At 44.6% G+C, this 27,757-nt stretch overlaps 8 protein-coding genes across 8 annotated transcripts; 4 read left to right on the top strand and 4 right to left on the bottom strand. All coding sequences in view use genetic code 12, as the record gives it.

Moving 5' to 3' along the window:
- Window positions 1-195: 195 nt before the first annotated feature.
- On the bottom strand, window positions 196-9,690 carry CAS4 (Cas4p; the record flags this gene model as incomplete). Its single annotated transcript, XM_025483946.1, has 2 exons — window positions 196-1,222; window positions 1,379-9,690. The coding sequence occupies 2 exons, from the start codon at window positions 9,688-9,690 to the stop codon at window positions 196-198; spliced, it is 9,339 nt and encodes a 3,112-aa protein (XP_025342161.1).
- A 1,086-nt stretch (window positions 9,691-10,776) lies between these two features.
- On the top strand, window positions 10,777-13,971 carry MET18 (Met18p; the record flags this gene model as incomplete). Its single annotated transcript, XM_025483945.1, has 1 exon — window positions 10,777-13,971. One exon carries the CDS (start codon window positions 10,777-10,779, stop codon window positions 13,969-13,971), a length of 3,195 nt encoding a protein of 1,064 aa, XP_025342160.1.
- Window positions 13,972-14,024: 53 nt separating this feature from the next.
- Window positions 14,025-14,612, bottom strand: CXQ85_000187 (uncharacterized protein; the record flags this gene model as incomplete). The annotated part of the gene is made up of 1 exon (XM_025483944.1): window positions 14,025-14,612. One exon carries the CDS (start codon window positions 14,610-14,612, stop codon window positions 14,025-14,027), a length of 588 nt encoding a protein of 195 aa, XP_025342159.1.
- An 867-nt stretch (window positions 14,613-15,479) lies between these two features.
- Window positions 15,480-15,869, top strand: CXQ85_000186 (uncharacterized protein; the record flags this gene model as incomplete). The annotated part of the gene is made up of 1 exon (XM_025483943.1): window positions 15,480-15,869. One exon carries the CDS (start codon window positions 15,480-15,482, stop codon window positions 15,867-15,869), a length of 390 nt encoding a protein of 129 aa, XP_025342158.1.
- Window positions 15,870-15,937: 68 nt separating this feature from the next.
- On the bottom strand, window positions 15,938-17,116 carry CXQ85_000185 (WD40 repeat domain-containing protein; the record flags this gene model as incomplete). The annotated part of the gene is made up of 1 exon (XM_025483942.1): window positions 15,938-17,116. One exon carries the CDS (start codon window positions 17,114-17,116, stop codon window positions 15,938-15,940), a length of 1,179 nt encoding a protein of 392 aa, XP_025342157.1.
- Window positions 17,117-17,608: 492 nt separating this feature from the next.
- On the top strand, window positions 17,609-18,361 carry CXQ85_000184 (Golgi transport complex subunit; the record flags this gene model as incomplete). The annotated part of the gene is made up of 1 exon (XM_025483941.1): window positions 17,609-18,361. One exon carries the CDS (start codon window positions 17,609-17,611, stop codon window positions 18,359-18,361), a length of 753 nt encoding a protein of 250 aa, XP_025342156.1.
- A 128-nt stretch (window positions 18,362-18,489) lies between these two features.
- PMC1 (calcium-transporting ATPase) lies at window positions 18,490-22,032 on the bottom strand (the record flags this gene model as incomplete). The annotated part of the gene is made up of 1 exon (XM_025483940.1): window positions 18,490-22,032. The coding sequence occupies one exon, from the start codon at window positions 22,030-22,032 to the stop codon at window positions 18,490-18,492; it is 3,543 nt and encodes a 1,180-aa protein (XP_025342155.1).
- Window positions 22,033-24,891: 2,859 nt separating this feature from the next.
- Window positions 24,892-26,088, top strand: CYS3 (cystathionine gamma-lyase; the record flags this gene model as incomplete). The annotated part of the gene is made up of 1 exon (XM_025483939.1): window positions 24,892-26,088. The coding sequence occupies one exon, from the start codon at window positions 24,892-24,894 to the stop codon at window positions 26,086-26,088; it is 1,197 nt and encodes a 398-aa protein (XP_025342154.1).
- Between the last annotated feature and the right edge of the window lie 1,669 nt (window positions 26,089-27,757).

The raw sequence follows: 27,757 nt of genomic DNA, 5'->3' as shown, positions 1-27,757 counted from the left end.
GTCGTCCATTAAATACTCGTCCGAGACCATCCCGAAAGGAATAGCCATGTATGTATGTATGTGTCGAGGGTAAATGTTAAGGTAGCAACACCTCTCCCCCTATGCGTAGTCAGTAATGATATGTTGATGACAACGTCACTCGCACTGAGCCAGCGTCTCATCCCTAAACCCCTCTGTCAGCACGCAACTTCAGATCTAGCTGAAGTCGGTGCTAGTACCATCACCATAATCTTTAAACTTTTCCTCATCAGGCAAGGCCAGCTTGAAGGAAGACAAATCCATTTCGTTCTCGTCGCCGCCTTCTTCAGTGTAGTATTTATCGGCGAACTTCTTCTGTAAGATCTCTCTACCTGTCTGCAACTTCTTGTTCTGTTCCTTATTCTTCTCTGCTTTCTTTTCAAGCTGCTTCTTCTTCCATTGGGTGAATGAATCTAGAGTGATAGGCGTGAATTTAGATCTGTCCATCTTTCCTCTCTCCAAATCAATAAATTCCTCCAATGTGATCTCTGGCTCGGACTCCTTAGCCAATTTCTCGAGCTTCTTCTGTTCCTTGGTCTTCAAGACGAATCCTGGAGGCAAGGCATGCTTATACATACATTCCGTACCACCGTTTGGACAAACCCAGAACCAACCGTACTTGTCGTTTTCCACAGCGTCAATGAAATATTTGCAGACTTTATCGGTACTTGTCTTTGGATTACCATGCTTCGACAAGATGACCTTTCGTAACTTCTCCTCATCCCAGTTATCCATTGTGTCTGCCTCCTTCTCTGCTCTAGCATCCGTGTACAAATCTTTCTTAACATCCTTACGGCCAACATTGACGTCGTGGGAGAACTTACACTTGTTACCCTTCGAACACACACCATTCTTGAAAAACTCACACAAGATGGACTTTGGATCAACTCCAAATGGAACTTTCTGTTGTTGGACACCAAATAATGCAGCAGCCTCCTTCTTGGCCTGTTCGGCAGCTTTCTTCTCCTCGGCTTTTCTCTTGGCTTCGGCTTCCTTCTTCTTTGCCAATCCACCATCAACACCACTCTTCATCATACTAATCTGCTGCTGCACCTTCTTGGATTTGTTCTTGTTCTTCATACCGAAGCCTTTTTCTTCGGCGGCCTTTTGCTTGGCCTTCTGTTTGGCCTTATCTGGACCTTGTTGCTTCTTTGGGGCATATTGTAATGAAGAACGGACTTTCTGAAGATTTACGCTCTCTTCTCTTTTTTTTTTTCGTCCTATAAAGCTTTCCGCCATTGCTTTTCGCATGGAGTGCTAGACACAGGAACTACAAAGTTCAGTCACGGGATCCAAGAATGGGTGCAAATTACTGTATATAATGTCCTTATGAGGCCTTCTATGATACATAGAGCCTTACTTTTTGTTCCTTTTGCGGCCTCCTCCGAGAAGATTGTCTAGACGCGTAGAAGATTCAAGCTTGGAAGCGTCCACGGGAGATTCTTGAGAGCCTCCTGTCTTTGTATGATGAAGAGACAATGAGGGGCTGCCCTTTAGTGTCTTTGCGCTGTTCATGCCGGGCTGTTCGAACGATGGGGTGCCTGGATTCATTTTAGGTGTAGTAAAGGAGTCTTGCTTCTTAGGTACTCTTGTACTCCGGAAAGGAATGTATGATCTTCTTGTTCCAGGACTTTCCAGAGGACCGTAGGCGGCTGGGCTGCCAAAGTTATCTGCCAAACTGCTCTTAAAGGAAGTGTTGGATTGGGTTCTTGCCAAACTTCTATTCAAGATAACAAGAGCCTTCTTGTCGTAGACATGAGGAGCGGAATCGATTGGTGAAGCCAAGTCGCTGTTGTTGCTCTCCTTAGTATCAATGGATGCAGAGTGGGCGTGGTATGCTGCTGCCTTCCCTGGGAATCCCCGTCCATTGGTGGCCAAATTGGATACAATCTGGGCCCTCTGTTCTGTATCCTTGGTGAAGAAGGAATCAAAATCGTCCAATGCTGCCCACATATTACTAAGAGTAGCTCCGGGAACTTCATTTGCAGTTGAAGCTGCGTCAGTCTGGTCAGGTTCCGGTTCGTAGTAGTCCTCCATCAAAAACTCAATCTCCTCATCGGCGAAATCTTTATGCTTCTCTTCGACAGTCGAGCTTTCATTGCATGTTTCGAAAACAGCGTGAATATTGTTCCTTGTGCTAGCAGCAGTGACAGCCGGCATTGGGACGGCCCAACCACTTTCATCTGGTATACCAAACAATGTTGCAGTCTGCTCGTACTCTTTCTTCATAGATGAGTTTCCTAAACTCATTCTCAAGATATCCTTGTCAAGCTGCGAACCTGAGATAACCACAGCTTCGTCGAGTACCTCAAGTGCTGGTTCTGCGTACTCTGTCAAGAGTAATCTCAATAATGGAGAAATAAGGTCTGCTCCCACTCCGACAAATTCATCCTTCAGTAAGTCAACAAGCGGGAATGTGTGCTTCAAAATGTTCAAAGTTTCAAGCTTGACCCATGAAATCTCGTTAGAAAGCAAACTGAGTAAAAGTACCAAGGTTTGAGCTTCGTATTCGGGGAAGAAACTCGTTCTTATGGTCGAAATGGTTTGCACCAAAAAGTCCTTTTTAGATCTGAATCTCGATTTGGCCAACGAATTAAGAATTCTTGCCAATGCTGGCTTGTTGCATACCGCAGCCATTTCTCCAATAAGATCGCAAGCTTTCTCCACTTCAGGTGTAACATTTTGTTCTTCAAGAGCATGAAGGAACCTCGGCAAATTGGCAATGATTGCAACGAAAAGACGGTGATCGCCTGAACCAATGATCTCACTATCACTCAAATGGTTGAGCTTATCCAAGAATTTGATTGTTGGTTCCCAAGCCACTGAGGACCTTAAACCTACCATGACAATTTGCTGAAGACCTTCAAACTTACCCTCCCACTTCGGTGGGAACGTCGAAATGAGACATGAAATGGTATCAGGAGCATCAAGGTCAATCTTCGAAACAAACTTAGACATCGTGGAAATCGTCTCGATAAACTCATGCTCGTGAATGGTCGATAAGCATGCAACACTGGACCAGAAGAGCTGTGGGAAATCAATCAAGTTCTCAGAATCTAGCTCCGCGGTGATGGCATTTAATGTCATTAAGATTTGCATGGCAAAACCTTGGATATCGCCTGACTCGTCAGCAATTGTGTTCGAAAGACGATGTAACATGTCTTTGAGCATTGTCTGGTCAAGGAAGGACAAAAGTGACCTAAAGATCTGGAATGATCTACATGCTATGTGACGCACAGCACATGTTGTAGCCCATTTCAAGGATACACGGCTCCAATCAGCTTGTAAGTTAGGAACAGAGGGGGCAAATATCTCAAGGATCTTTCTCACAAGTGTATCCATGTTCCTTGGGGTTATGCCTCCCTTCTTATCATTGTTAAGATCATCGTAAACCCAGAGATACTTGAAATGATCCTTTTGTCTCAAAATATCAATGGTCTGAGCTGACTTCGGGCTGCTTGGTGCTATTGAGTGTACCAAATGTATAAGAAGGGATGCGGCTTGTTCTTGTACCACGTAAAAGTAATGGTCAAGCAATGAAAAGCAAACATGTAAAAGCAACGGTAAATGCGGAATGATCATTTCGTTGTTCGACCTAAACAAATCCACCAAGAACACCATCGATAACTGACCGAGGGAAAATGCCGATTCTTTTGTATTGTGGGAAAGCAACTCAGTTAAATTTGCAGTATAAGGAAAACCCTCGACGACATCAGCAGTCTTGGAAGCCGCTTGGGATAAGGGATGTGGAACCATGGCTTTAGGCTGTAAGTTTCCAATCATCTTTCCGATAATGACGGATGAATCAGGCTGTGAATACACCAAGTATGCAATAATTTGTCTCGAGTAGGAGACGAAGCTAGAATTCCTCCGCTCAAGACAGTTTCTCATGATATACTCAACGATAATATCGAAATTGCTTTGCTTAGTACCCAAGGCCACCCATAAAGCTTCAACTTCATTGGAAATCTTTTTGCTAAATTTCACTGTAATTTCGAAAAGATTGTTGAGCACCATAAGAGAAGGAGCGTCGATTTCGTTGTTGAACGGTTGTGACAATGATTGAGGTTCCGATACCTCGGTAGAGCCTTCTTCTCTGTTCCTATATTTCAACTCGACCGTCTGAACCCATGGAAGCAAGCAAGCCAAAATATCACGTCTAGTCGGATTATCCACAAGGTTAAAGTATTTGGTCAAGAAACTGATGTAAGTGAATGAATCCTTGGAATGAAGTGAAGCAAGCTTAACTGAAATTTCAAAAAGCACCTTCTTGTAAACGACCATGGTGGTGCAACAGACACTTTCAGTGAAGTAGTCTGCAGTGGTCGTATTAAGAAACCTGCTTTCAATGGACTTAAGACATTCAATGGCTGATACACGAGTTTGATAGCTGTCGGTTCCAACTAAGAAAGTCGAAAGACAGAATAAATCATATGGCATCTTCTCGATGTCTCTATGCTTCAAGAATGCAGTTACCAAGTTTGTGTAGTAAACCTCCCTGACTTTAATGGAATTTTCGGGATTATAACACTGCCTCAATACCTCCTCGTAAATGTCGTCACTATTAATGTTGACGTCCATAATGTTCATGAGAGCGGTCTTACCCATATCGTGAACTCTCTCGTTGGCTGAATTAATGATTTCATGCACCCATGACATGACACTTTTGATATCGAAAGAAAGAACTGCTGTCTTTCCTGGAACAATAAGGGACTGTTTCAAAGCACCTGAACATATAGTAGCCATACAGCTCAAGGCGGAGATATGAAGAGCTTTAATGTCAATCTCAAGAAGCCCAACAGCTGTGGCTGGTTCCTTGGACAGCTGTGCTGCCTGTGTCATCATGTTAGTTCTTTCTTCGAGAACATCCTTGGAATCGCCAAAGCCACACCACTCCTTCAAATAATTGAAACAACCGATTCGAGCTTCAAATGGAAGCCAGGTGTTGAGATCCAGCTTCTCCTTCAATCCGACAAAAACATTCTCCAAAAGAGCGGCAAAATAACATCTCAAACGCTGAAAGTCAGGCAGAGTCTGGACAAAAGTGACTGACAAGAATGCCTTAACGTTCTTAATGATGGAAACTAAGTTCGCAACTGTGTTCTCATCATAATAAAGAAGGTTGTTGGACTTGAATCGACTTGTGATAATGCTCAAAATATGAACAATCTCTATCCTCACGCGGTCTTCGGCAGCATCTCTTTTGCGACTATCAGGGTTCCAATCATTCATAGACTCCGGTAAATTCTCTGCCAATGTTTTGAAAATATTGATGTTAATCGAGCTCAAGCCAGCAATCACCGCTTCCCTGATCATAGGTTGAAGAGACTGGAGCAAAGGAAGTACCATTCGGAAAACAGATTTAGCACTTGTGATCTTTTGATGCTGGATGTACATCGTCATCAGCTTCTTATGACCATGTGTTGGCTGAGAGGGGAATGATATCTTTTGATCGTTCGTACTCGTCAAGGAACAGCACGCAAATATCAAGTAAAGTTTCCATTGGTTAATGAGGATCTCTGGCGGAGTGGAGGTGGAACTGCGAGTGAAGAGCGAAGAAGTATAGTTCTTGAAATTGTCGGAGAACTCTAACACCAATTCGTGCATTTGCACAAGCCTGACACAGACAATAGAGCGACACATTGCCACAGGCATGGGGCATCTTTCGAAGAATATGTCCAACAACCTCGGATAGATTCTAAACCAAATGGTACTGTCAATACCATGGTCTGAAGATGCAAATTTAGCAAGCAATCCCTTCTTTGCTTTGATCTTGGAAAGTCTGGTTCGTTCTGGAACACTCAAATCACGCTTGAGTGGCTTCAACAATGTCATTAGATCAACTTCCTCGAGAACATGGATCAATCTCGTTCCTTCGTCTGCCACATATTTCGAAGAATTTCTTGAATGGCCCTTAATAGATCCAGAGCCGTGCGATCCAGGTGTAGGTTCCTTCTTTCTGTCCGTAAGATTGTATAATGACTGGTCGAACTGTTCAACAACTCTTAAGATCGAAAGAGAGAGTGCACGAACTTGGCTGTCTTGGGAACATAAGAAGAAGAGACCATTGCCCTCGACTTCTTCGATAACCGTCACAATATTTTTCCACTCGAGCTCCTCAGAAGGCTTCCACTTGGTAGCAGGTGCCTCTAAATTAGTCAAATCAGGTGCCTTATGGTTAATCTGATACAAGTCATTGAGAACATCATTGTTCATAAGCTCATTACCGTCACCATTGTCGGGTGTAAACTCGTCGGATTCTGGGCTAAATTGCATCGACCAACATTTAAGTAATTCGACGTAAATTCTCAACAACCTCAAAAACTCCTCCGAATTGAAATAGTCAGAGTCATAATGAGGCCCAGGCTTCTCCGTGAGTCGAAAAGCGACTTTACCGAAGGTCGCTATAAGTTCACCTGCACCCTTTCGTGATGCTAACTTGAAAAGAGCATTAACAGATGCGTTGGCAATCTGAACATTATGGTGAATGCTATTTCTTATGAGAATCTCAGCACAGGCCTTGAAAGTTATACCGATACCCGAACCACTCTTCTCGCTGGCAAGCGGAATGATAGACCAAGGACAGGCGTTGATAGTCGCAGCGAACAAGTCTTTGTAAACGTCTCTAGAATTTTGGTAAGAGAAGTCCAAGCCAAATGGAAAATTCGAAAAGGAGGATTTGACGCTGTTTCCCAAAGTTGCAGGACCCTCTGAGCTTGTCCAACCAGACATACCACAGCGGTTGTCAAGGAGTTTAAAGAGAACGGCGATCGTGCGACAGATATCCTCGTGTGATTCGAAATTCTTGATATTCTTGAAGTCAAACATGAACTTATTCCATCTGCGAAGTTCGGTACTCTGCTCCTGTGAGAGTCCAATTTTGTTGCTCTTTCTGAGGTTATCAGTTGGGAAGAACTGGAATGCAAATTCCTCCTGGAAGACTTTATCCGTAGGAAATTTTGGTTTATCGCCCAGTTTTGAATCTTTCAAGCATAGCATGTATGATTCGATCACCAAGATGAGCTTCTCGGGTGAAGCGTTCTCGAGGGTCAGACCATTGAAACTGCTTCTTAAAAGCTTCAAAATGACATTGTCCAATACGTAGTTGAAATGATGGAATCCGACAATTCTAATAACTTCAGACAAGGCATTAATCAACCCCGTATCTAGCACAATCCACTGCTTCTTACCTGAGACTTGAGGACCGAAAAAGAGGAACTCAAAAAAGCTATCAAGACGCTTGATTGTATTGTTAAGCGTGTCCGGAAGTCGGTTCATGTACACCCATAGAAGTCTTGAAGCGCAAACCATGAGCTTCGTTTTATCTGCGATTTCCCCTTTAGGCTTAAGTTTTGCTGCGTTAGCTTCAAGGATCTCAAACCAGTGATTCGAGAAAAGCTCTTTTGATGAAACGACTAATGCTGATGTCATTAATTCAACAGAGACGCCCCAGTCATTGTCGATGGTCATAGAGTCATCCATGGACGTAGTCGAAGAAACCGCAGGTGGAGCACCATTACTTGCTCTCAATGACGAGTAATTAGACACCATGGATGCCTTATTGAATATCTTAGTAGTCGTCTCAACCCAAAGTGGATGATTCGCTTCAGCCGTAAGCAGGGTCGCTAATGGTAAAATAAGATTGCTTAAAACCTTGGCGTATGCAATTAGGATACTATGATTCTGGGATGTGGAGAAAAACTTAGTGATGGACTGAAGAAATTCAGCACTCTCCTCAAACTTCTCCAACGGATAAATAGAGAGTCGAAGATGCTTCATACCATGAATAAGTAACCTGATATTGGGCTCATCGATCTGTTTCACAGATGCTGGTACCTTTTCCAAGTCCGCAATAAAACGATCACTCACACTCAAGAAGCGCTTCTCAGACATATATCCTAGAAGCTCGGCAAATAAATTCCAATTAGCCAGCCTCACGAATGACTCCCTGGTAGTTACAGGATCGGTAGTTCTCAACTGAGTATAGACAATCTCTTCAAGCTTTCCTCCCAAATCGTCTCCGACTGCCTCATATGATGCTTGTTTGACAACCTCAATTAGAACACGGCATAGAATATAGATTGATGCAAGAGATTTCCGCTCGGCCTGGATAGCTGTATCGCGAGCTTGGGATATTTGATCATCATAGTATTTCCTCTGGCGAGCGTATTCCAGGGATTCAGTACCTGGTACTTCAAGAGAAGGTCTCCTATCACCAGCAGTCGTAGGCACCACAGAAGCAGAATTATTTCTTTTGTGAGTTAGCTTTGATAGACTTTTAGTATGCATAAGAGATAAGCTTCTCTTGCCTCTGCTTTGAGGCTTGGCAGATTTGGGCAGCACAGATTGTTGTGAGTACTTGCTTGCACTACTAGCTGAGGAAGCAATTCTTGCCAAATCACCTTGAGCAACAGAGTAAATCTTTTCAACTTCAGATGCAGCCATAGCGGCAACCTCACTTTTAGATTTGCGCCAAAACATAACGGAATCGATGACTGGTTTTGACTTTCTCTTTGCAATGTAACCAAGCGCAGACACGATATTATCAAAATTAGGGTCAGACCCTTGTGCCAATAAATCAAGGATGGGTGGTTCTTCCAGTAGTGGGTATTCAAGACATAGGTTCAACTTACGTTCGGCGTGGCGAACAAACTGTGTAAACACTATGTGGAGAGTATATTCTGCGGGTGTCTTCTGTTCAGTTGCCATAATTCGGCGCATCTGAGTAAATTCGTCTCTATGGGAAAATGCAAGTTTCAGCGACTTGGCTGAAAGTGGAGGAGGAAGTTGAGGAGAAGGTTCAACGTAATTATGTCCTTGAGGTGGTTGAGGCGTTTGCAACGTCTGCAGCTGTGAATGGGACAACCCCATAGAATTAGATGACGGTAAGCGATTGAATTGTCCGGAAGTGTCAAAATCATCGAGTGCTTCAAAATCACTGACGCTCTCCATGTGAGCCTCAGCGTTGATGTCCTCTGGAGACGATGCGACCATCTTTCGTAGAGGATGTGGTCCCAGTGCCAGGGCAGAACGGTCTCTAGCAGGACGAACAGGAGTCATTTGAGATACCGTACGCTCCATTATTTGAGGTTGGCTCTCCACCTCTGCCGCGTAGTCTGATAGCGTTAAGGAAGCGTTGGATGGATCTGTTTCGTCATGAGGCAGCTGAGTGCTTGGGTGGATCATGAATGCATCTGTATTTTCGTAAATCGTCTGTTCGGAAGGGATCTGGCCCACTTGTTTTTGGTACTGGTTCGAAAAATATTGATCTGAGGGAAGCGGGGACATCTGGTTATTCACAAGTTGAGGAGCAGTTACTATGGCCAGTTGGGGCAGGTTAAAATCGAAAGCAGGCCCTAAAGGAATGGGAGTCTCTGGGTTAAAGTTCTGATGCAGATTGGATGGTTCGGAGTAGTCATTCTCTGAACGTTCTTTCAAAGTTGGTGCTTCTTGTAGCACACCAAGGTCCGGCGTACTCTCATCGTGGAACCCATTCGTCTGTGGAGGTTCAGGAGTTTGCAGCTCGCCTTCTTCAGGAATAGAGTCTTGAGGAGGAACCCCATTATCTAGTTTCAAACTCTCTGATAGCGACAAGCGGTCGTACTGTTGTTCTAGCTGCCTGAGCTCTTGTCTCGAATGGCCCAGCTCTTCCAAAGTGGGGATTTCAATCATGACAAAAACAAAGGAAGAGTGGTCTGTATCACTATTTTGGGCTCTTCAGCAGGCTATAGATGCGTTAAGGTGGTGTTGTGGCTTCAGTACCACGGTCGTTTGATAAACGTTTGAACTTCAGATCAGCGGTTTCCCAACTACTAGTGTTAAGTCGCGCTGCGAGGCTCTCGAGGCAAAGGTTGTTTTGACGCACCACCAGAGGGAGTCTAAGAAGTAGCACAAAGAAAAGGTTGAAGAAATTCGAAACGCTTGGTCTACAAAGAAAAAAAATAGTAACCCTACTGATAAAACAGCCATCACGCGTAGACTTACTGACGAAGGGGTCGCGGAGCTTCGGGTACCTTCAGGAGGTTGGGGCGACTCAGCTATTGTTGTCTGACGCGAATTCTCATTACTACCTGGTACCGGTTAGCTAGGAGGAACCACACAGAAGGACAGCTTTTCAGGCTGTGTTTCCAGAAAAAGTGGAAGTTTTATCGTGGATTGCGGGAATTCTTTATTGTAAACCTTCTTTCTTAAATTTTAAGCCGTTAATGCCATGCCATTGTATTTCGCTGTTGGAGTATCTTGGGATGGCCCTTTTCGCAGCCATTGGTGATCAACATTCTAGTCTGGATAGCATAATTAGATCTGTTCATACCAGGGTAGCTCGTAATGTTTAAACTCTAGCATGCCGATCTCTTTATGAAAAATTTTTCATAGCATGCGTTGGCAAGGCAATGGCCTAGGGGATCTGCAGTGAAGGTCTCCAAGCCATACCCATATGATTCCCCAGTATCTCCCATTGGCAACGAACATTCCCTGTATCTCCTAGAGGGCTAATTTGGTAGTGACATTGTACATGCTCTGTGTGCTGGTTACCTAGTGGTAAGTCTTTTACTAATGGCGTGCGAACTGGAAAGATCCTACTACAACGTCTTAGGTATGTAATGAATTGGTAATGAAGATTCAAAGTGTAATTGGTATTTTCCATTGGGCCCTCTGTCTGACATAAGCCATCAAGCCTCTGTATCTTATCGTGGACGTGCGCACACCAGATCACCAATACCTAAGAACCGCCGTTTCAATGAAATACTAGAGTACGCCATGTCTGCCTCTAACGACGCTCCTACATTAGTTAACCAGTTCATTGCGTCAGTTGCATCGGGTGAGCTGTCTAGTGAAGCTCCCCAAAAACTTTCAGAAAGACTTGCGCTGGGATCTTTAACTCTACTCCAGTTCATCCAAGTGCTAGGGCCCTCTCTCACATCTGACGACCCAACTACAAGAAGTTATGCGGTCAACTGCTTGAGCTCTACCCTTGAGCTACTGATAAACACCGTTCGTTTGACTAACCAGGATGTTAACGTCTTGGTACAGTTCTTGGTGAGAAAGTTCGAAGATGAGAAACTCACCATCCATATACTCGCCGCCTTGACTTCGCTAGTGCAGTTCAAGAAATTCTTACCGCATGTCAATGATAATTTTACAACTTTGGTGAAAGCGGTGACAGATGTTTACGAGCCCCGTAAGCATTTGGCCAAGGTTCGTTACGAAGCTTTCAACCTTCTTCTGACCTTGTTGAAGCTGCATGAAGAGGCGATCTTCACTAACCCAGAATTCCTGGAAACGTTTATTAAAGCATTCATACATGTTGCATCTGGAGAAAAAGATCCAAGGAATTTGCTCATGTCTTTCAGACTCAATATGGCGATCAATGAAAAGTTCCAATTCCAAGATAGGACGACAAATTCAGTGCATGATGGGCTTCTCACTGAGTTGTTCGACGTCTGTTTTTGCTACTTCCCTATTTCATTCTCCCCACCTGCTAATGATCCTTATAAAATTACTGCTTCAGATTTAAAGCTCGAGTTGAGAAAGACTATCGCTTCCCAGACCCAATTTGCTCAAGACACTTTTCCTTCACTTTTCGAGAAGCTTACGTCCACTAATCCCTCTGTGAGGAACGATGTTTTACAAACTCTTTATTTGTGTGTTACCAATTATAGTGCATCGACTATCGAACAGTATTGGGTTACCATTTGGGAAGCTCTCAAATTCGAAATATTGCATAACGATGTTCTGATATTCCAACCTCAGGCATCCTACATTATACCACCTGATTTTGAGGCCATTGACGATACTGATGACAACAAGACCTTGATATTGACCCTCAAGACCTTAAGTGGAGTGGCTGAGAAGCTATCCGGTTCCGAGGAACTGGTCAAATCATTGGTAGAAACAGTCAAAGGCGACCTCAAGTCAAACCTCGAGTCAGAAGACAGTAAAACTGTGAAGCAGTCTACGCTTCTCATCTGCTCTCTTGGAAGTGTTTCGGTCCCAGTTTACAATGGCTTTGTGGATTTCTTGTTCTCGTTCGACGTATGGGGAAAGTACGTAAGAAGTGATCTTCAAGAAGAGAAACAATCAGATGATGACATGGAAATCGATGTTTCACTTACAGTCGCTCGTCAAAGAGATCTTATTGACAACCTTGGTTTCGTCTTCTCCGCAAACCTAGTTCTTGGCCTGCCAACAAGGTTATTGGAGTACAAGGATCATTTGTTAATCTTCTTAGGACAGCTTTTGCAGACTTCCTCAAAGTTGGACAAAACCTTGAAATGCAAAATCACCCAGCAGCTCGTGAAATTAATATTGCTCAAAGACTTCCTTTTAACGACAGAGGTCCTGCTTATCCTTGGCTGGCTTAATGATAACTTGATCAACGTTATGCAATCTGGAAATTCTGGCTGGGAAAAGGATATTTTCCTTGCCGAGATTGTGAATGGTATAGTACGTATCATGACCGAAGGTCCTGAGGATCAAGTTGCTGTTCATGTCAGCAGTGTGATTGAAACGATCTTGCCTACTTTATTGGATAATATTGCCGACACTAATATCTTGGATATTATTAAGAAGTTATGCGTCAATTACCGAGTTTTGGAAGTTTTGTCAATTAGACTTCTCAACAAAATCGACTATGAGGATTGCAGCCATGAACAGCTTGGAAGTATCATTGATTGTCTCATAAGTTCGTTTAAACAAACTCAATCGGTGAAGCCATTCGTGACAAATACGTGGTACAAAAATTTTGTCCCCAGATTCTTGGATCTAATTGTCAAGAAGTCAGGGGATGATGCGGCCATTCTTGAGTTAAGTGGCCAGTTACTTGGTCTCATCACTCGCTACACAGAAAAGAGCAAACAACCGGCCATTTTGCAAGACATTGTGGGTAAGTTTTCAGGACTTGATGAAACCGGTGGCGAACTGATCGATGTATTTGCTTCCCCTTCAGCAAAAATTGCAATTCTCAAGCACGTTCTTGCGAAAGTTGATAAGAGCTGCAGCTTCCCATCTGATGCTCATGAAAAGATTGAGCAGTCTATCAAATTGGCATCTCAAGCAAATGCTGAGTTCGTCAGAATGGGCTACTTGCAGGTTATTGCCATCTTAGTGAACAAGTTCACCTCGCAGAATGATAAGACCAATGGCGAAGTGCTTGAGAGGTTATTTGGTGACTTCCAAACTGATGTTAATTCATTGGAGACTGCCACATGGATTCTCAAGGGATTAATTATGAGAAGCGACCTGGTAGGTGCAGAGTACTTGAATAAGCTATTGGATGAAGTTTTCAGCTCTGAGAACCTTGGATACAGCAAGCAAACCTCGCGTTGTTTCAGCATTTTAATGGCTGATTTGGATGTCTTCCTGAACCCAGAGAACAGCAAGGTGAAGATCATTTCGGGTGTGGTGAACTTGAACGTTAAGCTTCTCTACAAGCAACAGATCTTCGAAAATATTTTACAAAGAGTACTTGAAAAGTTCAATACGGTCGAAGCAGATGGCAGAAAGGAAGTTCTCTTGGGAACTTTGGCTATCATCATCGGGAACATCTCCACCAAGATTTTAAAGCCCCATTTGAAGGAAGTCTTTCCATTGGTACTCAATGGTTTGAGTATTGAAAATGCCACAATTCTAAAAGCTTCGTTGGACACATTCAAGGTCATCATCTCGGAGTCCCCAGATCTTATTTCTGAGAACATTGATAGCCTCGTGGTGAAGCTTGTGGATTTGAGCACACGCAAGATTGTGATTGGCAAAAAGCTTGTGAATGACGAAGAGATCAGGTTCTTAGCACTTGAATGCCTTGAAGGTATCTTTACCAGTGTGGAAATCCCACAGATAGTGAAGTACCAAGCAACCACGAGAGATAAACTCAGAGTTTGTCTTGACGATAAGAAGAGAAGCGTGAGGAAGAAAGCGTGCGATGTGTGCCAGATTCTCTACGAGACGGGCCGCTAGCCAACCTGTAATTAGTATTTCTATTATAGACCTTATAAACCAAAACATAACCGTTACTCCTCGTCAGACTCGTCATCCAAACCCACAGGTGCCAAACCAGGGGTAAGGCCTGGGTATGATAACGTTCCTGACTTGATCTTGTCATTGAATGCCAGCAACTTAGCATCAAGTTTACGATCTCTGGACTTATCGTACTTTTCATCTCTCATGGCAATAATTTCTTGCTGGAGAGCGGCGATCTCTTCTTGGATGTCGGGATCGTTGACATCAGCGGACCGCCTCAATGCATTGGAGTTTTTCTTCACAAGCTTCTTAAGGTACTTTTCCTCCTCTGGAGTCATGGCTGCAGCAGCGCCCTTGTGACTTTTAATGACATTGTATTTGACAAGCTTTTGGAATTTTTTATCCTTTTCTAGCCTTTTGTTGATCTCCTTGTTCTGCTTCGCTCTTTCAGTCTTGTTCTGCTTCCTGACCTCAGCCTTGGTGAGACGATTTTTGCGGGCTTCCAGAGCAAAATCACTAGCTGCGGAGCTAGAAACCTTCTTCAGGGGTAGAAGCGTAGATCCAGGCAATACATCGTCAAAGAGCTTATTTACCGTGGCCTTGGCTTTGGCTCTGGAGCTGGCTGACTTAAAGGACATGGTAGTAGAGCGATGAGTAGTGCATAGGAGCAGCCGAAAAATCAAGTGCTAGTGGCACCAGTGGAGGGAAACAAAGTGGTGAGTGGGACGGTGAACAAACCCGTACATCCCACCATGGTGACCGCGGGTGAAAGTGCTCGCAATGGAGGGGTGCGTGAAAGGTGAGGCCAAAAGTGGAGAAGTTATTTTTCACCGAGGTCGCGGTTTTTCGCGAGGGAAGTAGTTAAGATAGGCCCATAGAACCAATAAACGGCGGCAAATAGGTAGTTGAACGGCAGAAACTCGCGGAAAGTGACATAAAAAGAGGCAGAAAAAAAGTGGCCCTAGTAAAATTTTCTCTGAGTAGTATATGGGTTTGAATTTCCCGGCCAAATTCCCGTCGCCCCCACCTTATATCCTATCTCCCTGTAGCCAGTGGTTCTTTAGCAGCCATTCACCATATCATGTGGCCTGCAACGTCTCACAGGCTAAACCCACTCTCTGCGAAACCAGCTATCACAGGGAAAAAGAAGGTCATGTGACAACTAGCGTTACTTCACAAGGAGGTGAAGAAAAACGGTGACGCCGGCGCTAGGGTTCGGTAGTAACGGCTTAGGCAAGGAATTTTTTTTTTTTTTTTTTTTTCTCTGGTCCGATTTCCCCTTTAGGTACAAGCATAGGGTAATCTGCCTTGCTCGCCTAGTATGAGCGTGGTGTATTGGCGCAGCGACGGTTTTTTTGTGGAGAAGCCCATTTGAAAAGTGCACATAGCAACCGAGGCACTGGACCATGTGAAAGGCGTGGGTGGAAAAGCATATATAGTGGGCAACCCCCCGCGACCTTTGTAACTTTCTTTCTATAACCAATACTTATTATATTTATTGCATCATGTCTGACGTTACTGCTGATGGATTTAACTCTTCCCCATTCCTTAAGGAATTGTACGACGGTTTGCAGGACCCTGAGCTCAAGAAGAAGGCTATTGGCGGTGTCAAGGCTGTCATTGTCATCACCTTGAAGAACAAGGAGGGCAAGGACCAGTCCTGGGTTTTGGACCTCAAAAAGGAGGGTACCATTGCCAAGGCTGACTCTGCTCCAAAGTCTGACGTCCAGTTGTTGTTGAAGGACGCTGACTTCGTTAAGTTGGCCGGTGGTAAGGCTAACGGCCAGAAGCTTTTCATGAACGGTAAGTTGAAGGTCAAGGGTAACATGATGAAGGCTACCGCCATTGAGTCCGTCTTCAAGCAGATTGACCCAAGACCAAAGTCCAAGTTGTAAGCGAGCCTGGTGTTCTTACTGTCCACTTTATATATGAATAAAGTTTTGATAACTTAGATTAAATCTATTTAGTAGTTTGCAATCTCGTCCCCTGTGGCCACCACTATGGTCTTGTTCACTGCTGCTATCAGCTGCACCGTAAAGGCTTCGGTGAAGCCTATCAATTGCCCCACGTCAAGGCTATTTAGATCCATTGTGAGTAGCAGCTCAGGCCCATTGTCAAATACTAGTGTATTACTGGCTCGAATCGTCATATTGCTAATAGGGAAGGAGGGGTTAAAAGACACTTCGTGCTTAGCCCTTTGTGCATCTCTATCCCATACGACTATGGTTCCATCCTCATATCCTGCCACAAGGGTGTGTTCATCCGGGGATACTAGAGCAGTGACTGGAGAGTCCTTACTTCTCTTGAACTTGACGCTTGTTTGGCTATGGCTCGCGATACGGAACTCCTGGATGATCCCTGATCCGTAACCGACGTACATAACCTTATCTTCACATTCGTACTGGGATTCACCGGCAAGAATGTCGGACGCAGAGAGTGCGCTATCCGTGGAACAGACAACCACACATAGGGCTGGGTCCTTGTGGTTGCCAATCCGTAGGAACGTAGACACGACTTTGCCAGAGCCACACTCCCAAAGTACTGCTGACCCATCTTCGGATGTCAGGATAAAGTTTCTACCACCACCAATGAGAGCAACGTCAGTAATCCTCTTATTCTGGTGGCGGAATGTACGTGCTGATTTATCTTCTTCTAGTTCAATGTCCCAAATCTTGATTTGAAAGTCACTGCCCACTGATAGAAGCACCTTATCGGATGGGAATGTTCGTAAGAGGGTAACATTCGAGTAATGTGCATTTTCAATCTTGGCAACTTCTTTTCTTGTCGTTGTATCGAATCTCTTGAGCGAACCTTGCTCCGTGCCAACTAGAAGAGTCTTGGTGGATTTGGTCAATGCAACCGCCAGAACCAGACGGATATCGATGCTTTGGGAAGGAGCAGTGCAAAGTCTCCCTGGAGGCTCTATGAGGAATGCTTGTGGCCCCTTTCTCGTGATGGTAAAGCCTTCACACGACAATTGCATTCCACTCTCAGAACCTTCTACCTTCACATCACCGTAGTCCAGATGGTCTTCATCCGTCGAGTCTCTGACGGCGATCCAAATTTTATCTTCTTTAGACTCTCCCAGTTCGACTTCTTGGATAATCGTTAAGATCTCCTTTTGAGCCGTCACAAGTTTCATGGTATGGTTACTGGATATCAATGGAGGCAATATAGTTAGATCTGAAATATGGGGAGGCGCGAGAAGTATGTCTGATAGTACACCCCAGATTAGCCTTTTATCGGAATGGCTGCTGGCTTGGTAAAAGGGGCTGATAGGGTTGTTTCTCTTCTTCTTGATGTTCTTTGATTGCTTTCCCTTTTTTATTTTATTTTTTGTTTTCTTTGCAAAAATGTATCTTCTCATGTTTCTGTAACTACAAAGCTATTCTCTTATATAACTGCGAATTTAACTGTCGCTGTTTTCTATAAAGACAAAATATGCACTGAATAATCAAGAATGATTAACAAACCAAAACTGATTCGTTTAAGTTAAATAGCACATCCTTTAGTATTACTCTCCAAATCCCGAGTCCTTCCAGACACTGATGGCTCCCGATACGCCTCTTCTGTCGGTTTCACTACTTTCGCACTAGTTATGTATTCTGATCTATGAACATAAACCATAGAAAGAATGGCATCCGAGTTGGAACCGAAGACAACCAAGGGGGACAATGAAGTCCATAATGACCCACTAGCAATGTTCTTTGACGAAAAATTCAACCCCACATCATATGTCGATGCACTTTTCCTGTCAATAGCTGGCTCAGAGGACAAGTTTTCCAAACAGCTGCTAACTCGACTCTCGTCAACACTGCTGGATGTTATAACACACCTAGATTACCAAACAAATGAAATATCTCGAGACTTGGAGGCCAAGTTCGAAGCTCTCAAGAGCCTTTCCCTGAATTTGGCTCCAGTGCTGGAGACAGAACCAGTTGAAGTTTCGAACGACAATACTAGACTACAATACTACGTGTCAGCATTGCATAACACCGTGGATACGTTACAGGAAGAGCTAATCGAGGCTAATGAACAGCTCAAGAAAGATTCGGGTGGCCAGCTGGCAGCCGTAGAATCGTTAATCTTACTCAAACGGGTCAAGCAGAACATACAACAAGTCTTAAAGGTACTTCAAAGTGCTCGTGATATGCTTGGACATGACCCTTCCCTGGTCACAATTGACCAATTTCAACATCTGCTTAATCTACTTTTCGACTCCCTTAAGAACCAATTACGTTCTAAATCAGAAAAGGAAATCGAGGCCACTTTAACAAGCATTAAACAACTACGGGAGCTCTCTACCGTGTTCCAACAATTTTCTGCATTCGGTCCGGCTTACAACAGATTTATAGCAAGGCTTGATACAGAAACCCAAAGGAAGTGATCGTGAAAAATTCGTGTATAAATGACTATAATACAAAAGACGTTGCCCTCTAACGAAGCGGCTTCGTGGGCATGCAAAATAATACTGTAAAAATAAAAGGAAAGGCTGTAATTCTCAACTTGCGAGAATTACTTAGGGACCGTCGACTCGGACGCTCCATTAGGGCTTTTTGGGTCAAGTGTCGTGGTAGCAGGGGCTCCAGAGACTCCTTCTTGTGGATCTTCATTAATTGGTTCGTGCTTGATTTCTTCACCAGAAAGTTCGATATCATCATTAGGATCGATCTCATTCTTTTCCAAGTCTCTTTCAGCACGCTTTCTTCTGTTTTCTTTGCTCAAGAACTCAAAACCAGCATAGTAAAAGAAGCATTTTGCAGCTCTAGTTGGGAACATCTTGACAACCCAGTAGTTTGGAATGATACGAATCACAGCACCGACAGGAATAGAAAGAAGACCACATAAAATAGCAGTTGCCCACATTCCTGGGGTTTGTCTAGCAATGCTAAAAGCGGCACCACCGACGAACATAATAAGCACCTGGCAACCACCGATCAAAAGCGTAATGACGATAAAGTACCAATTCCTGAATAAGTGATGGAAGAAGTTCAAATTCTCAAGCGTGATACGGTCTTTGATGTTTCTAACCGAGTCACACTCGTCCAATTTTCTGGTAACGAACAATTTCCAAAACTGCAACCAGACGAATGTGTTGAAAGTCATAGCATCCAACTGCTTATCTTCATGGTTAGTGAGCTCCCTATTGCCGAAGAAAAGTTGATGGCCAGCAAAATGCAAAATAAACGTGATAACCAATTGGTTAATGGACTGACCAATGATCATCTTCCACATGGAGACACTGATCAATGGCATTCTTCTACCAGCTGGCTTTCTGTTCAACAAAGCATCGTCAGGCTTGTCGGTAGCCAAAGCTAAAGCAGCCAAGGTATCCATGATCAAGTTGACCCACAACAATTGGACGGCTGTCAACACAGAATCACCGTTAGCAGAAGCGACAGCAGACACAAAAGTCAAGACACAAGCAGTGATGTTCACCGTCAATTGAAACTGAATAAACTTCTTGATGGACTCTGCGACAGTACGGCCCCATTTAATAGCTTGAACGATATCGGTGAAATCATCTGTCATCAAGATAATATCTGAAGCTTCTCTTGCCACTTCAGTACCATTGATACCCATAGAAAACCCGATATCAGCCAACTTCAAAGCAGGAGCATCGTTGGTACCATCACCAGTAACAGCCACAACTTCGCCGGCTTTACGCAAGGTGTCAACAAGGATTCTCTTATCCTCAGGCTGGGATCTTGCCAAAACACGTAAATGAGGAGCAATTCTGGTTCTTTCTTCGATAGACATGGCTCTGAATGCTGGGCCTTCCATGTATGCGTAAGGATTCGATGAATCAGCAGGCGTGAGAATATTACAAGCTCTCGAGATGGCTTTAGCGGTGTTCAAGTTATCACCAGTGACCATCTTCACGTTAACACCGGCCATCTTACACTGCTTGACAGCCTCAGCGACACCCTCCTTGAGAGGATCTTGAATACCAACCAAGATGTCCATAGTGAGGGAGTCAGTGCAATCATGTGGGGAAGCATCTATATCCAAAAGCATTTCTGGAATGGCTTGTCCAGCTCTCGTAGGATCCTCCATACTCTTAGGAGGCCAGCTTTCTAAGCCAACGAAGTCTTGATGAGCAAGAATGATTGCACGCAAAGCATCGTTAGCATATCCGTCAATAGTATTGAGGACGTTATCTCTATCAGCTCTTGACATAGGAACAGATGTACCATCGGCATCTAAATGATGGGAACAGTTCTTGAACACGATCTCAGCAGCACCTTTAGCATAGAGGCGGAAACCGTTCTCAGTCTTCATAACAATACCAGACCATTTTCTAGAACTCTCAAACGGAATTATGTCGACGATATCTCTTGAATTGACATCACGCTGCTGGTCAAGGCTGCTGGTAGTAAACTGATTTATCTTGTCCTTAGCCATGATCAATAACGCAGACTCAGTCTTGTTACCCAAGTAAGGCTCAGAGATTATACCCAACTGTTGATGTTCTTTCTGTCTCTTCTCGTTTTGGTTCGAGAATATGTGAGCTAACAAAGACTTCTTCTTTGGCTTGGTACGAGCATTAATAGCTTTCTCTTCATCGTAATCAGGATTGTCAAAGGCAGTGGAGTTGCTGATAATATTAGGAAGAATGACATCCTTAATTTCCTGAGGAACTTTAGCAAAGACCTCGCTAGACTTCTTGGAGGCGTGGATTTCAGCATTGTGAGTATCATCAAAGTTGTGTTCCTCATCAATGTAACCGGTAACAATACGCATTCTATTTTCCGTCAAGGTACCCGTCTTATCAGAGCAGACAGTAGTGGCACCACCCATAGTTTCACAGGAACGCAAGACACGAACCAAGTTACCGTTTTGAGCCATTCTAGTGGTAGCAAAAGCCAAAGCAAGAGTAACAGCCAAGGGAAGACCTTCAGGAACAGCCACAACAATAATAGTAATGGCGACAATAAGAATATCCAAAAACTTCTTACCCTTCTCAGTACCTGGAAGGTCGCTGAAACGACCGCTACCTGTAATGTTGATACAGAAACGGATGAACAAGACAATGAAAAGGACGATTGCAGCCAAAACACCATATTTGGAGATACCAGTAGCCAAGTTGTCCAATCTTTCTTGCAAAGGCGTGGCGCCGTTATCCTGAGAAAGCGAGCCCATGGTCCTGCCATGGATAGAGTGCTTGCCGACGGCGGTGACCACAGAGTAGCCCACACCAGAGAGGATCTTACTGCCGGAGATCAAGAAAGGATCTTTAAGCTTAAGAGCGGTGGATCCGATATCTTCGTTAGGGAACTCAGCCAAGGACTGTTCATAAAAGGCCAAGGCCTCGTTGGCAGACTTCTTAACCACAGTTTCAGACTCACCAGTGAGCGCAGACTCGTCGCATTCGACTTCACCATTGACGAGCACACTGTCAGCAGGCACCACATCACCAGTAGCCAAGCTGATAATGTCACCAACAAGAAGGTCATAGATGGAGATCATACGTTGGGTGCCGTCGCGGATAACCACGACATCACGGTCTTCTTTCTTAGCGTTAAGACGAGCAAACTGGCGCTCCTTGGAGTAGTCGTTTGCAGCGCCAACCACCACAACGATGATCACAGCGACAATAATAGCCACACCTTCGACCCAGTCAACCTTGGGCATAGGCATACCTTCATCGTCATACATAGTATCCTGGCCAAAAGTCTCATAAAGACCCAAGGCGAGGGAAACTATGGCAGCCACGGTCAAAAGAATAAGCACCTTATCCTTCATGGCCTCTAAACAGAGCTGGAAAAAGCCCTTGGCAACACGGGTCGGTAGCACATTAGTACCATAAATCTCGATTCTATCTGAGTGATCCTGAGTATCAAGTCCACGAGCAAGATCAGTATGAAGCAAAGCACCAAGACCGTCTACACCGCCTAGGGTGCGTAATTGAGCCAAAGACTTTGGATCGTGAAGCAGGGAAAGGTCGCCCACGGAAAGCTGGAACAGGCGACTTTGAAGTGGAACGTCCGAGTGAACCGAGGTGATGGACGTTACAGAAACGTCGTCTCTGTCGTCTCTCGGCACCTGGAGGGACATGGTTGTAGTGAGGGATGAATCGGAGGAATTGGAAAAGTGCGGAAGAGGATAAGATATAAGGAACTGATAAGGCGGCGCAGATGCGAGAAATGAACAGAAAAGGGCAGTGGGGGCAGCAGCAGCAGCAGCAGCAGCAGCGAAGGAATCACTGATTACGCTTAGTGAGATGCCACAGGCGAAACGCACAGGACAAGATGCAGCCTACGCAAATGCAAAGGTCAGGGCAACGACACTAACTACGTGAAATTAATTGGTAATCCCCCAGCATAGCGGGTTCCCTATGGGTGAAGTTGCCCTCGTGCACCCCCAGTCAGGCTCTGGCAAACATAGCGTTTTGTGTGAGCGAGTGGCAGCAAAAAGGGCCGTTCGCACAGCCTCTTTTTCGCAGCCGGGCGGTGCAGTTGGTGCTGGACAGACGAAGGCCTTGGCACCAGTCTTATGAAGGGAATTTGCGAGCCAACAATTGGTGCGCCGCCTGAGCCTGGCAGGTTCCGGCAGGACCAAGGCGTGCTTAGCAAAGAATGACAGAAGACGAGAAGAGAGTCTTAGTGTGGGTTTACGAGCTAAGTAGGTGGCTCTACAGGGTAGATATTTTTCGCACCCAGCTTGCACCCTCGCTAGGGTGCTAGGGTCGTTTTGGCAGGTGGAATTGGATGCGCCGCGCGTGCCAGTGCACCTGAAGTGCCGGCTCGTCCATTCTTCCATGGACCGATGTTCCATCACTGATGCATGGCACTACAGAAGCTTATTCAGCAGGTCCACTGGGGACAAACTAAGGACTTTTTTCTTTTTCGACCTGGGTCCTTTCTTTTTCGACACCATCATCGACGTCAACTTCCCTTGCCTTTTTCCCTTAAAGTCTCTGTTTGACCTTGGCGGAGGCGCAGCACGTCGTTATCTGTTGGTGCACTTAAAGCTGGCGCACTTTCTCTGGCGCACTTTTCATCCTATTCACCTGTTACTCGGCCCCCTACGGCTCCCACGGCTCCATAGTAGTGGAAAGTCTGCGGCTCGAATGGCTCTTCAGGGTACTTCTTTATTGTGGTACTTTTTTTTTTTTTTTTTTTTTTTTTTGCTACTGTCCATCTTTCCTTGTTATTTTGCGTTGGCATTTGCGTTCCTGTGGTGCCTCGTATCGTGCGTTATTAGCCGCAGTGTCAATGACAGCCCATGAAATCATGATGCAGCCTGGAATACCCTAGGTGGTTTACTGACGCCTTGATATCTCGCCTACTTGGTGAGGTCACCACATAGACTAGTACTCACTTTTCTTGAATTTGCTCTTTTGCTGTTCATTTGTTGATTTACTCGTTTGTTCATCTGTTCATCCCTCATCCCATTTAGCTTAGCCTTGTTTAGGGAGTGGCCATCCTTGCAGTGAAGCCACCTACAAGCGGCTGCTACGGCTCCGTCTTTCCAGTCTGTCAAGAGGCGGAGCTTCTCGTCTGACCGCAACGCCTATCACCATCAGAGTCAAACTGCCCTTATAGCCTCCATCAACACCTACATTTACTACCTACCTTCCCACCGTACGGCTTCACCTGTAGCATAACCAGCCTGTGAAACCTTTCATTCCGGTCTTTCTGGTTTGCAGTATTGCCCTTACCACAGCCGCCATGTATCCCAATTCTCCCAATCTGTCTTTTGTGTCTCCACTTTAATACTCTCTTTCGTCTTGGCGGCCCTCCACATCCACTTTCGTCTCGGTTGACCGTCCTCGTGTATCACTCTACTGTCGGGTGTAATGGTCACCAGAACCACATTGAAGCTTTTGGGTATTATTCGTATGTTCAACACAGCCTGGAAATGATGGAGTGAAAATGAGAATAAATCCCTTTCTTGGTGATCTTGGCTTGTGTTGATGACAACCGACCGCAGTTCGCCCAATTCAATCATACTTCGTGCTCTAAGCCATTGAATGGCCATAACTAATATCTCCACAGTCATTTGTTGGATGATGGAAGCCTCAGAGTGATCTAAGTGGATCAAAACACAAGTCCAGGTCAAGTTCAAGGTATACTGCCAAATAGCGTGATGTCCCTTAAGATCAATGATTTACCAGCATCAGCCATACTTTTTAGATCAATCAAGGTCCAATGGCATGTCCCAACACCATCCTTTCTGTTGCTGGAGGTTAACTGCCGAGCCTTGTCTGTCGATTTACCCAAAACATACTTTTTTTTCCCCAAAAACCTAAAAAGACTATTTAACTTCAGCCTCTATACGACCAAGCATTCTACGCCCTTTTTGTTGTGCACTTTACTTGTGGTCCTTATTCACTGTTCATGGACCCTGAAGGCTGAAATCGGGATCTTCACCCCGGTTCGGAATGGCCGCAAAAGTCCGAGTGCGCGGCTTGGTAGCTCGAGAAATGGCGACTTGAACAGCCAATATGACGCCAATACTGATGATAATCAAGTCATACGAAGCTAAAAAAACGTCATAAACTCGGGCAAAACGCCATACACGTCTTATTTAACCAAGAGAATCAAAGATTAGCAGTGGGTGGCATGATCCATCGCGTTGGGTGCAAGATGACATCACGTGACCATACACGTGACAAATTTAAGACAAAACCTTCCAGCTCCCCACCAGCGGTCTGTATCTCGCTTAGATCGCCTCCGGCGTTTTACAACTATTACTTCTAACGACGACCCTCCTCATCCGATTCCAAAGTCATCATTGACGTCGCTTGGAACATCCCAAAAAAATGTGGCTCGCTCTGGGCATCGGACTGCCCTGCAGGATCACAAGGCAAAAAGAAACTTCCTGCGAAAAAACCGTGGCGCTATATAGTTTCTGACAAATCCAGTTTACCAGAAAACCATCTTTTCTTTCCCAACAACTTCCACATTCACTATGACTGTCGACTCTAACACCAACTACGGCTTCGGAACCAGAGCTATCCACGCAGGTGCTCCAATCGACCCTCACACCGGTGCTGTCATTGAGCCTATCTCTCTCAGTACCACCTTCGCTCAGCTGGAACCATCCAAGCCAATTGGTATCTACGACTACTCGAGATCCGGAAACCCAAACAGAGACAACTTCGAGGCTGCTATTGCTTCTTTGGAGAAGGCTAAGCACGCCGTGGCCATTGCCTCTGGTTCTGCCACCACCGCTTTGATCCTCCAGTCTTTGCCTATTGGCTCCCACGTTGTTTCTGGTGGTGATGTCTATGGTGGTACTCACCGTTACTTCACTAAGGTTGCCAACACCCACGGTCTTGACATTGAGTTCGTTCACGATTTGCAGAAGGACTTGGAGGCTTCCTTGCGTGAGAACACTCAGCTTGTGTGGCTCGAGACCCCATCCAACCCAACCTTGTCTGTCACTGACATTTCTGCTGTGGCCGACCTTGTGAAGGAGCACAACAAGAAGTACAACAAAAACGCTATTTTGGTTGTTGACAACACTTTCTTGTCTCCATACGTGTCCAACCCATTGGTCCACGGTGCTGACGTTGTGGTGCACTCCATCACCAAGTACATTAACGGTCACTCTGACGTTGTCGGTGGTGTCTTGGCCACCAACAGCGAGGAATTGCACGACAAGTACCGTTTCTTGCAGAACGCCATTGGTTCTGTGCCATCTCCTTTCGACTCCTGGTTGGCTCACAGAGGTCTTAAGACCTTGCACTTGAGAGTTAGACAAGCCGCTTACACTGCTCAAAAGATCGCTGAGTACTTGTCTCAACACGAGTCCGTCATTGCCGTCAACTACCCAGGCCTCAAGTCCCACGCTAGACACTCTGTTGTTGCTAAGCAGCACCGTGACGGCCTTGGTGGTGGTATGATCTCTTTTAGAATTGCTGGTGGTGCCCAAGCTGCATCTGTCTTCACTTCTTCCACCAAGCTCTTCACCTTGGCTGAGTCCCTTGGTGGTATTGAGTCTTTGATCGAGGTTCCTGCTATCATGACCCACGGTGGTATCCCACAAGCCGAGAGGGAGAAGGCTGGTGTCTTCGATGACTTGATCAGAGTTTCTGTTGGTATTGAGGAGACTGATGACTTGTTGGCTGACATAGAACAGGCCTTGGCTAAGATTAAGGCTTAAATTTCGGCTTATAGACTACATATCTGCTGATACGGGTAAAAGGGCTGTTTTGGCCCCTTATAATAATAATACATACGAAGTACGAGTCAATTAAATGTAGAGTGAAAAGTAATTTCACAACTTGTTTGCAGTCTGACACGAGCCTTTCCAAGTGTCTACAACTACAATTTGTTACAAGCGATCGTAGCATCGTTTTCAACTTTCTACACTATACTTTAGACGACTTTAGCATAGGGCCCTTTTCTTAGGGCTAGAAATAAGAAAGGAAAGTCGAACAAAAAATTCTAGATCTCCATGATAAATATTATTCATAGCTAAGGTGTTATTTTATTAGCCCAGTTAGATAGACAGTAGAGGGAAACTCCAAGCCTAAGTAATTGGCTGCGAAATGAGACATAATTCTTGGTTCTGTAGGAGGCACTATTTGCAAGGAAGCTATAGGATATGCTGTGTGAAAAGCTGTTCATTCAAGCTAAGACACTTGTTTTGGATCAATAAACGTTACAAATGCTTTACAAGAACTGTCAAGCATAGCACAGTGGCTCTACACTTCACATACTACTCGACGGGTGTTTCCAAGGCATGAAAGCAAGACGATTCTGTTAGTACATCGTTGGCATTGACCCCAAATACTAAATGATTCTTTCAACATACCTCGATAGAGTGGTGTGGGGGAGAACAAAGGTCATTATGTATGTGACAAGTGGTGCTATAGGGCCTTTTGGCAGTTGATACATTACTAGCATCAATGTTTATTCAACGTTTAAAAGTAAATAGCAGCAAACTTAACCTACGATTAGCAACCAAATAAAGGAATAAACGGTTTTCAATGTCAATCAGAGGAGATTCTTAGAAACCTACTTGGTCAATGCCCTGCTTTAGTTAATTGGCTGTACATAAGCCACTTCCCAAACTATAACCTCCAAAATTCGAAGTCCAACAAGGCTGATGATAAATATACGATGGGTGTCCTAAACCACATACATTTTCAAACATACTCTTTGCCAAAATTGCAGTCTTCCAACTTCTACAGATGGCCCTCAGTGGTTGCAAAATAACCCGCGGTTATTTAAGCGAAAGAGTGGTTACAGAGGGAGTAATGGAAAAAAGCCAGAGTAAGTTGAGGAAAAAACAAACTTCTCAATCTGAATTTCCACGATTGAGCATTACCCTGAATTGTCCAAAAAAGCCCTAACATGGTCTAGTTACTTCAAAGCTGTCAGTCCAAGTAAGCATACTATGGGCATTTGGATCGTGGGCCGTGGCGCCATTTATCACGTGACCGGTGAAAAACTTTTCCCAAAACCATCAACCCTAAAGCCCCCCATTCGAAACATTGAGCTTTAATTACCCCGATTTTGTATGTCATGTGTCGTTCAACACACCCAGTCGCTTTCGTTTCACCTGTCAAGCCCGCTTACATATGGTATCAATATCGCACGTAGCCAGTTAGGTTCGTCGTGTATACATCAAATTGCTCTGGCCAATCGCGGGAGGTGCTTTTACACTATTTCCTCAGTGCTCAATAGTTGAAAAAAAAAAAATATAACTTAACGGTACCACCAAACGCACGGTCTTCTGCCTTCCAATTCACCTTCTTTTGGTTTCGTGTGGACTCGTTTTATCGCATCTCCCCGACTTTCAGAAGTTCATTTCTAAACTTTTCGTG

This window comes from Candidozyma haemuli, assembly GCF_002926055.2.
Source record: "Candidozyma haemuli strain B11899 chromosome Unknown A_2014730914, whole genome shotgun sequence".
NCBI classification, from domain to species: domain Eukaryota; kingdom Fungi; phylum Ascomycota; class Pichiomycetes; order Serinales; family Metschnikowiaceae; genus Candidozyma; species Candidozyma haemuli.
The sequence above is the reverse complement of the archived record's forward strand: the minus strand, read 5'-3'. Positions and strand labels throughout refer to the sequence as shown.